General features: G+C 45.3%; 1 protein-coding gene across 2 annotated transcripts; it reads left to right on the top strand.

Annotated features, from left to right (window-relative positions):
- The first annotated feature begins 3,741 nt into the window (after positions 1-3,741).
- Positions 3,742-9,864, top strand: LOC123410748 (probable sugar phosphate/phosphate translocator At1g06470). 2 transcript variants are annotated; one of them, XR_006613097.1, is made up of 13 exons: positions 3,742-4,155; positions 4,270-4,439; positions 4,549-4,634; positions 4,740-4,789; positions 5,321-5,388; positions 6,105-6,205; positions 6,339-6,351; positions 6,964-7,148; positions 7,235-7,321; positions 7,872-7,966; positions 8,590-8,753; positions 9,182-9,289; positions 9,365-9,864. XR_006613097.1 is itself a non-coding variant. In XM_045103688.1 (12 exons), the coding sequence occupies exons 1-11, from the start codon at positions 3,851-3,853 to the stop codon at positions 8,717-8,719; spliced, it is 1,290 nt and encodes a 429-aa protein (XP_044959623.1). In that variant the 5' UTR covers positions 3,744-3,850; the 3' UTR covers positions 8,720-8,753; positions 9,365-9,864. The 2 variants fall into 2 exon arrangements, 1 of the variants encoding a protein (XP_044959623.1); XM_045103688.1 differs by lacking the exon at positions 9,182-9,289 and having other exon boundaries at positions 3,744-4,155.
- Positions 9,865-10,735: the final 871 nt, after the last annotated feature.

Genomic DNA, 10,735 nt, shown 5'->3' with positions numbered 1-10,735 from the left:
TCTCCGAAGGTGTCCGTTGAGCTAGTATGGATCAAGACTGGGATTTGTCACTCCGTGTGACGGATAGGTATCTCGGGGCCGACTCGGTAATACAACATCACACACAAGCCTTGCAAGCAATGTGACTTAGTGTATGTCACGGGATCTTGTATTACGGAACGAGTAAAGAGACTTGCCGGTAAACGAGATTGAAATAGGTATGCGGATACCGACGATCGAATCTCGGGCAAGTAACATACCGAAGGACAAAGGGAATGACATACGGGATTATATGAATCCTTGACACTGAGGTTCAACCAATAAGATCTTCGGAGAATATGTAGGATCCAATATGGGAATCCTGGTCCCGCTATTGGATATTGACCGAGGAGTCTCTCGGGTCATGTCTACATAGTTCTCGAACCCGCAGGGTCTGCACACTTAAGGTTCGACAATGTTTTATGCGTATTTGAGTTATATCGTTGTTACCTTATGTTGTTGGAGTCCCGGATGAGATCACGGATGTCACGAGGGTTTCCGGAATGGTCTGGTGACGAAGATAGATATATAGGTTTGTCTCATTTAGTTACCAGAAGGTTTTCGTGCATTACCGGAAATGTACTGGGAATGACGAATGGTTTCCGGAGTTCTACCGGGAGGGGCCAGCCCACCCGGGAAGAAGCCCAAAGGTTTTGTGGAGGCACACCAGCCCTTAGTGGGCTGGTGGGCAAGCCCAAGAGGGCCCTTGCGCACGAGATAAAGAAATCAAAGAAAAAAAAAGGGGAAGTGGGAAAGTGGAGAAGGACTCCACCTTCCAATCCTAGTTGGACTAGGATTGGAAGGGGAGGACTTCCCCGCTTGCTTCGGCCGACCCCTTGGGGCTCTCTTGAGCCTCAAGGCAGGTCCCTCCCCCTCCCTCCTATATATACTGAGGTATTACGGCTGATTTGAGACAACTTTGCCACGGCAGCCCGACCACATACCTCCACGTTTTTTCCTCTAGGTCGTATTTCTACGGAGCTCGGGCGGAGCCCTACTGAGATAGATCACCACCAACCTCCGGAGCGTCGTCACGCTGCCGGAGAACTCATCTACCTCTCCGTCTCTCTTGCTGGACCAAGAAGGCCGAGATCATCGTCGAGCTGTACGTGTGCTGAACGCGGAGGTGCCGTCCGTTCGGCACTAGATCGGAGCGGATCGTGGGACGGATCGCGGGACGGTTCGTGGGACGGTTCGCGGGGCGTATCGAGGGACGTGAGGACGTTCCACTACATCAACCGCGTTTCTTAACGCTTCCTGCTGTGTGATCTACATGGGTATGTAGATCTGAATCTCCTCTCGTAGATGAACACCACCATGATAGGTATTGCGTGTGCGTAGGAAATTTTTTGTTTTCCATGCGACGTTCCCCAACACTGACCGGGGAAAGCTTAGGTCAAACTACTCCCTTCTTTGTCGTCTGCTGGTGGACGGCAAAGAGTCCAGAGGCAGACAGCAAAGAGTATAGACCGTTTGCCGTCCGCCAGCAGACGACAAAGTTCATGAATCTACTAACGGCCGTCCCGCCCCCACCCCGGCGCTCTCTCTCTCAAACGGCCTGTAGAGGAAACAGAACGAAGTATAGCACATATGTAAATAAAAACAATGTTTTGGGCAGATGAATATCGACCATTGCACTGTTGCATCTAGAAGCTACTAGTTATTCTCAATTTAAGATAAAACACACGAGTCATGCGATTTGGATTGAATCTTGTTGCCATTGTTGACCAAACAATCTTGGTTCACATGAAAAGAGCATTTGCTAGGGAGCATAACCACCATAAAAGATGCAGTACACACATGTCCATATGCATGCATGAGCAAACGGTTATGCCACAACTACTAAATAGACATTACTTAATATAGCTCTACAGTGCTTCGGGATAACACTTATAAGCATAGCATACATATTTTCAATTACTTTTCCTGTAAACTAATATAAAAACGTTTAAATTACTAAAATAATGATTTAAATGCCTTTATATTAGTTTACGGAAGGAGTATCAAATATCTTCGCTATCGTCCTAACCGACATCCATTTTAAAATGATCTTCGGTCATCACATGACGCAAGACTATCCCACTCAACTAATATGTTGTCTGCAATTAGCACTCTCGCACACTAGCGGAGCTACTTGTTAGCAAAATAGGCCGTTGCCCGCCCAACCTATAGCAAATATAATGAAGTTTGAGGATAAGTTGGGTTATACCGATGGAAAATAGTTGGCATTTCTTTGTACTCGCCCGTTGAGGTTTGTTGTTGTAGTTGCCGCCTATTTGTTGTTCTAGCTGCTTGCTTCCCTCCATGATATTTTACTGTGCATCTCTCGAGCGTCATGGCCGCACCGTGCCAAGCACCTAACATGGCCCTCTCTTTTTCTACTATCGTTTCCCCTCTACTCCTCCTCCTCCTCTTCCTCCTTATCCTTGATCGAATGTCATGAAACTCGTCGCTGTAGCATCGCCGTCGCGCTCGAGTCGGAGCTCAACAACGATACTCATGCATCAGGCCTCACGTTTGCCGAGCCCGAGCGGATGAAGTCGGCGTCAACAAGGACGGGCCGGAACTGCCATGATGGCGCATACACATGACAAAATAATTACCGCAAGATCTCGAGATCGGACACACTGAAAAATGAGACGGCTTCGAAGGTGACCGACCGATTGGGTGAAAAAAACGACGAAACATATTGAATTCGACCTATCGAGGTGACAATGGGCAAATTTCACTGTTTTGACCTTTTTGCGTAAGTTCAGCCGGATTTGACCTGGTTGGATTTTTTTTTGGATCTGACCCTTTTGCTACCGGCAGAGACTTTGACGGTAGGGTATAACAACCTACCGCTAAGGCCCCTGGCGGTAGGAAAATGGCCTACCGCCGGAGAGGCCGACGGTAGCGCATGTGACCTTACCGCCAAGCGGTCCGGCGGTAGGCACTCGCGCGTACCGGATCTGCAACTTAAAAATCTTTTTACGATATGCGTGCAATCCTACTGTTAGGGGCTAACCTACCGCCAAAGGCTTCGACGATAGCAAAAGGGTCAGATTCGATTTTTTTTTCCCAGACGGAGTCAGATCCGGCTGAACTTAGGCAAAAAGTCAAAAATAGGAAATTTTGCCGTGAAAAATGTGGTCGAACCGAACGTATTGAAGGCGGCCGATCGGGGCGAAGATGTCGTTAAAAAATGTGTTGCATTGGACGACGCCGACAGCAGGACGCAGGAACGCATGAGCGAGACTGCGAGAGGATATGGAGGGAATGATGGTGCCGGTCGCGGCCTGCTACCAGATAAAGCAACGTCCTTGGAAAACAAAAACAAAAACAAAAACAAAGCGCGCGCCCACCACCCGCTGGAAGGATCGCTAACGGAAACCCCCTTCCATTTCCCGTCACGGAAAACCCAACCCAACCGGGCTGGCGCGCTCGCTCGCTCCACTCACCCGACCCGACCCGACCCGACCTGACCCGAGCCGCCCGCGTCGCGCCACCCGCCAAATCCACCGTCGCTCCGGCAGGCAGCAGGTCAGGTCAGGTGAGCAGGCCAGCCGCAGCCACCACCACCACCACCGAGCCCTCCCTCTCCCCTCCCCTCCCCCCCCCCCTACCACCACGCCATCTCCGCACTCCGCTGCCTGCCGCCGCGCGCGCCGTCCCCTCCCAGATCCCCGCCGCGGCCCCGCCCCGCCGCGGCATTGGCATTCGGCGCCCAGCCCCGCGCGCGATGCCGGCGGGCTCCTACTCCTTTTCGTCGTAGGTGGTGGAGGAGGAGGGGATCTCGCTCCGTCTCTCTCTAGTCTCGTCGCGCTCGAGGGGCAGGGGAGGAGGAGGTGGCATGCCGGAGGCGGACGCGCTGGCCGCGGCGGAGGTGGTGTCGCCGCGATCCGGCTACTTCCGGCAGCGGAGCATGCACGCCCCGGATCCGGACCGCAAGGCGTTCGACGTAGAGAACCCGCCGGGGGCCTCCGTGGGGGCCGCGGCCGGAACCGGAGCCGGTGGCCTGGGGCTCCGGCCCAGCGAGTCCGTCGCCAAGCTGGAGTCGCTGGAGCGGGCGGAGCGCGCCGCCCTGGCGCCCGCGGTCGTGCTCAAGACGGGGTTCTACATCCTCGTCTGGTACACCTTCAGCACCTGCCTCACCCTGTGAGTGCCCTCCTCCTCCTCCAGCCTCCGGATCTCCCTCTCACCAGCTCGTCCCGTGGGAAAATTCAGTGGAGGTTTTGATCTGGTTGCCTCGTCCTTGTTGGTGTTGGGTAGATACAATAAGTCGCTGCTGGGGGACAAGCTGGGCAAGTTCCCGGCGCCGCTGCTGATGAACACTGTGCACTTCGCGCTGCAGGCCGCGCTCTCCAAGATCATCCTGCTCTTCCAGGCCAAGGGGATCGACAGCGCCGTCGAGATGAGCTGGAAGGATTACTTCATGAGAGGTGCCCATCCTCCTGCTTTCCACCCCTCATCTCTCGCTTTTGTTCCAATTCCAACTGCTTTACACTGTCCCTAGTGGTTGCTCATGCTTCTGGATTTGCCTCTCTGCAGTCGTCCCGACCGCTCTGGGAACCGCGCTCGACATCAACCTGAGCAACGCGTCTCTGGTGTTCATCACGGTCACGTTCGCCACTATGGTCTGTCATCTGCAAAAGTGATTTAGTCCACTTGCACTTTCGATTGAATTTCACATTCTGAATCGAGTTCAGCTAACTTGGTTCTTGAATTTTCACCTTTTGCAGTGTAAATCGGCGTCGCCAATATTCCTTTTGCTATTCGCTTTTGCATTTCGGTGAGTGTTGTGATTGGTTAACTGATGTACCATGTGGGCTTTCTCGTATTGCGGTTTTATCTGGGATGTTCATTCTGGCTCCATCGATTATTGTTTGTTCAGCTTGATAGTTGGTTGTGGAGTTGATTTATCCATATAGCAGAGCAGGGCATGCATTTTTTACCAATTCACATTAACTAGCAACATGACTTTACTTTATGTTATTCCTACTTTTGAAGATGATAATTTGAAGAACCCAGTGCTGGAACTGATCTATTTTTTGTGGTGGGTTAAGCCAGTACAAAGCTATTGCTAGTTCGTTCATGCATGGCCAAAACTGTGTCGATCGAATCTAAAGCATTACAAAAGCTAGTGTCTAAAGACAATAGATGGATTACTAATTTGGATGGTGAATAATCATGCCGTCACCACTTGATTCTATAACATCCATTTATTTTTCTTATGCAATTGCAACCTAGAGCCTAGAGAGCTAACATCTACAAACTGCGCTCCATTTTATATGGCTCTAAAACTTGCCTTCTGGTTTATCAGGTTGGAGAGCCCCAGCATCAAGCTTCTAGGAATCATAGTTGTCATTTCCATTGGAGTTCTGTTGACAGGTATGTAGCCTCAACGTGTTTAAATGGATAGAGGTTTATTATGGTATCTGCTGAGCAAATAGTTTCTTCAGTATCAGCCAGCGTATTACTAGGATCGCATTATTTATATTTTTGTGGTAATCCATCTCTGTAATTATTCCACTTTGGCTTATAGTCACATCATGTATAGTAGGGTTTCCATTATTTTCCAATGGCCAAGTACGCTACTTTCAAGTCATTCGAAATTCACCTAACTGTGTAATGTCGCAAAAAAACAACAACAAACGGCTCGTAAAAATAGTTGATAAGCCAGTACATGTTTCCCAATACTAGCAATTGAATGGAGAACCGGGATGTTCCCAAAATTAGCCTCACCACTCGCAATCATTTTATTTTATCTTAACATTTGGACAACCAAGTGGTCTTGGGGTATTATAAATACCGGAGCACTTAGCACAGTTATTGTAGCGACTTGACTCTCCCGCCAGGTGGAAAGTATCGTTCTTCTAGGCAGTTTTTAATCCAGTACTGAGCTGAAGCTGCTGCAGAAAGGATCTGGGGTTGTATTTTTTTGAGCAACCATCTGTGGTTGTATATATTAATTCCAGTTTTGTAGTTGGATGCTTTTCTGTCTAAGTCACCTCAATTGCTGTCCTCCAGTTTGTAGTCCTTTTTGAATGCTTCAAGAGTGCATCTTGGACTTGCCTTTTGTGATTTAACAATACAATTTTCATCAGTTGCCAGGGAAACTGCGTTTGACTTCTGGGGCTTCATTTTTGTGACGCTTGCTGCTGTTATGTCAGGATTCCGCTGGTCCATGACTCAGATTCTATTGCAAGTACGTGTAATGACTAATGTTATTCAAATGCCTTGAGAATTATCACCAACCTCGCATCTTTCCCTTTTCTTATAGACTTCCTGTCGCTAATGGTTTGTTTTATTTATGTACATGTGGATATTGATATTTCAAGAAAGATAGTTACGGTATGTTGCTTCACATGCACACTTCAATGCCTCTCTTTTTTTATCGCACTTCAGTACTTCTAATGCCCAATAGTTTGAATGCATCTTTTCTGCATATCAATGAAACTATCTATTTAATTGCATTAAGGCATTTGCTCTTGGTTTAGCTCCTTTTCTTCAGGCTAATAGGCTTGGTTCTTGCAATTTTATTTTATCTCCTGAATGAGAAGACAGACTTGAAAAGTTGGGGCCTTGAAGGCGTTGAATGAGAGCTCGATCCTCTCTTTTCTAGATCCGTTCCACATTTCTGACCATGGAAATAATCAAATGGTCTAGCAGTTAAAAAACTGGATATAATTGAAACTTAAACTTGGTATAGAATCTGAAGTATGGGCTTTATGATTTTGCTCTTAAGCTTCTGAAGTATCAGGAACAGGGCTCCTATTTCATAGGTATTAGCTATAGTTTCTGCTCGATCCATCCCGTTTTTCCTAGTAGCCCTAGCTCCAGCTTTTCATCTAGAGTCCAGAGCTTGGATAAATGCGAGGCAAATATTATTTTTTTAGTAAATTTAGCAGTCCTGATTTGGCTACTAGGAGTTCATGAGCTCAATAACACATCTTCCTTTGGCAGGCCTGAAAGATCCAATCACCCTGATGAGTCATGTTACTCCAGTGATGGCCATAGCCACCATGGTACTATCTCTCCTGTTGGATCCTTGGAGTGATTTTCGAAAGAACACGTACTTCGATAACCCATGGCACGTCATGCGCAGTTTCTTACTTATGCTAATCGGAGGGAGCTTGGCTTTTTTCATGGTAACGATTGTTCATTTGATTACAAAACAAACTTGTCAAAAATACCATAGATGATTGACTGTCATGATATATTATATCAACTGCAGGTGTTAACGGAGTATATACTTGTTTCAGCAACAAGTGCTATAACTGTGACAATAGCTGGGGTAGTAAAGGAAGCTGTAACCATCTTGGTAATATTTGAAATATGTTCTTTCCTAAAAGAGCAATTGTTTTATATTTACTTGCGTCTGTCATCTGTGTTGGAATGTGAATTCGCAAACACCTACCAAAGTAGTATCCCTTTATGTTAGCTGATATTTATCAGAACACTGTTATTAACATGAATGCCACCTCGTTGAAAATAAAATCAGGATGAGGTAAGTGATTAGGAAGTTGATAACTCATGAACAGGAAGAATTAAATTCTGAACCACAAAATGGAACTGATCTGTTGTTTGTTCAGAAGTTAAGATTAAGAAGTATCAAAGGAAGTTCCCGTCAGTAGCTTTTTCATTTTTGGCATACGCTAGTAGAGGCGAGCTCAGTAGTCATATGCAAAAGTCCAACAGCATTTCTTGTGTATGCTTCTCTGCTAGAGTGTTGGTTCTAGCATGAAGATGGGTACTGCACTTCATATCATAGCCCAAATGGGAATATTGTTCCTAGATTCCATATGATTCACAACCAAAATCTTATAGTAATTGATGTCTCTTATGAAGGAATTTTTACCTTGTCGTTTCAGGTCGCAGTATTTTATTTCCATGATGAATTTACTTGGTTGAAAGGGGTTGGTCTTACCACTATTATGGTTGGTGTTAGCTTATTCAACTGGTACAAGTAAGTGACTCTTTTCCAGTTTTCCTATGTTATTTGCAATATTAGTTCATGGACATCACAATCGTATATTTTGTTACAAGCTTACGTATTCTTCTTGGGAATGCAACTGAGCTGAGGCAAGCTGAACCATTGCCATTTGGTCAAAGTTACAATCTGTATTTATCTTAGAAGTAAATAAGTATTGTTAGATGGCTTTATGATGTTAGTTTAGGATTATGTTATCATTCAGAATAGCTTAGCTCCGAGACATGAATACTGAAATAATTCAGACTCAAAGTTCATTTGTTTTGACTTGTCGAATGGTGTTGGTCCCACATTTTTGTTTTGCCTAGACCATCATCTGTTACAGTGCTGCCTAACAATTTATTTAATGAATCATACAGTGGTCCACAAATTGTCAGTCTTTGACACAACATAAATACTTGTGTCCACACACATGCATGGATACAGATATTTATGAAAACATTTCCCTTGTTTAGCCCAAGCCAATAGTTGAGGTTCAAATTCAAATTCATCTTCAAGATGATTACTTTCTTGATATTGTGGTGAATGGACTAAAGGATATGTGGCATACTACATTGTTCATCTTTTCTTGGTTTCATAATATTTATGGCTAATGACAGGTATGAGAAATTCAAGAAGGGTCAGATAAATGAGGATGGACTCGATTCACCTTCATTTAGTGGGGATGCCAAATACATTATTCTAGATGACCTGGAAGATGAGGATGGGTTTCTGGATGAAGATACATAATTTTGGAATATGGCAACATTTTAACTGCCACTTGGTAAGGTTCCCTTGCATATATCTTATAAAACAAGAACTAATTACATTATTGAGCAGACTTAGGCACACAGATGTCATCCATGTTTATAAGCCAACAAAGCGACTAGTCCATTTTGTCTTAGTGTCCAAGTAACAATAATTACGTAAACATAATGATTTTGGTTCCATAGATTGTTTTTTGTACTAGTCATCAATGCATAAACTGTTCAACCTCGTACTTTTGCAAGTCTGGAAAGGGTGAAACTGAAAGGTGGAAGAGGGGAAGGGGGTCTTTTTTGGTATTTAAAATGCTGTAGTCTGTGCTAGTATCTAAATGATGAATGTCAACAACGAGAAGATGAATGTCAGAGCATGAACAACAGACCCGCTTGTGTGTTGTATGACAAAGTTTTATGAAGAAAAGTTTTGATCAAATACTTGGACTTGCAGAAGAATATGACAGTCATTTCCGTGGCAAGAATTGCTGCAGCTAGGCTTTTAATGTGACTTCAGTATCATTCCTGACATATCACAATAATGTTTGTTAAGATTATTCAGGTCTTGCTCTTGCACTTAGTATTTTTGTTACCTTCCTGTAACAAATGCACTGACGACTTAATCAATCCTTGGCAGGATTGTTGATGCCTTTAGACCATTGATGGCTGCCTGTTGAAATAATACTCATGGAGGTTTTCCACAGAGACATACGGACAAACACACAAGCAATCTGCGTGAGCTTAATCCATCTCGCGTGGAGGTTTAATGCCCGATTCTCATTGTTGACTGAATAGCCACCTGAACTACAGTATCATACTACGAGCTAACTTCACTGGAAAATTGTGAGGATCGGCAGGTGGTACAGATCGGCCTGCTTGTTCATAATGGAAGTCGCTGAAAACCTACTGACATTTGCGTGTTTTTTTTTTCTTTCTCTTTGTGTGAGCGCAAACATGCACATATTCATTATAAAACCTCCACATTTTTGGTGCCTAGGCATATTCATCCGCTGTGTAGATCAAACTGTAAGAGTGACCACACATAGCCCACATGTGCTGCTCCCTTGAAAGTTTAGGGACAGCCATTGATTATTTGTAATCTGTAAAACTGTGAGTGAAAAGGATTGTTCTTCTCTACTGTATCTTGCACCCCTGCAGTCTGTGCTTTAACACTAGTATTCCATAGCTCTTGTTGTCTTGTTGATGAGCAAGCGGTTATTTTCGAGCGTGAAGATCCAGTTGCACATGGCCTTACAAGTTATTCTACATCTTGATATGGCCCAGGAGAGCCGGCCTCTGACTCTAGAGGAGATCGAGCTCCGCTCTGGACTAAAGAGGAACTAGCCGCACTTGTTCGGGCTAGGAAAAAGCAATGTGCTAGCATTAAAAATCTCAAGGCCAACACAAAGTTTTTTCATCTCAGAGTCAATGCGAGAACAAGGAAGAATTTCATTCATAGACTCAAATCTGGGCCAGGTTGGGTCACCTTGCATGACGAAAAAAGAAAGGTAGCACAAGAGCACTTCAAGAAAATCTTGCAAAAGAACCCAAAGAGACTTCGGGATTTTAACTGGGAGGCCATTCATTTCCCTGACTGCCATCCATCCAGTTTGGGTCAGAATTTTAGCGGAGAGGAGGCTTTGGCCGCCATTTCACAGCTTCCAGGAGACAAGGCCCCTGGCCTGGACGGTTTCATCGACGCAGTGCTCTGCGCCGGCCGAAACTTTCGGTCGACCGCACGATCCACCAACCCCGCGCGTCCGCACCGTTGGATCTTCATGCAACATTTTTTTCTCCGATGCAGCAAAAATTCGACGCGATGCAACAATTTTTTCAACGGTTGCAACAAAAAACAAAGATTATAGCAAAAAAAATATCTACGTGATCGTAGCAAAAAAACGAAGCTGATGGTGCGTGGTAGCAAAATTCAAACGCCGGTTGTAACAAATATCTACGTGAACGTGTATGTAACTTTTTTAGTGAACGGTTGCAGCAAAAAATGATGTCG

Source organism: Hordeum vulgare, chromosome 7H, assembly GCF_904849725.1.
Source record: "Hordeum vulgare subsp. vulgare chromosome 7H, MorexV3_pseudomolecules_assembly, whole genome shotgun sequence".
Classification (NCBI taxonomy): domain Eukaryota; kingdom Viridiplantae; phylum Streptophyta; class Magnoliopsida; order Poales; family Poaceae; genus Hordeum; species Hordeum vulgare.
This window is presented reverse-complemented; position numbering and strand designations above follow the sequence as displayed.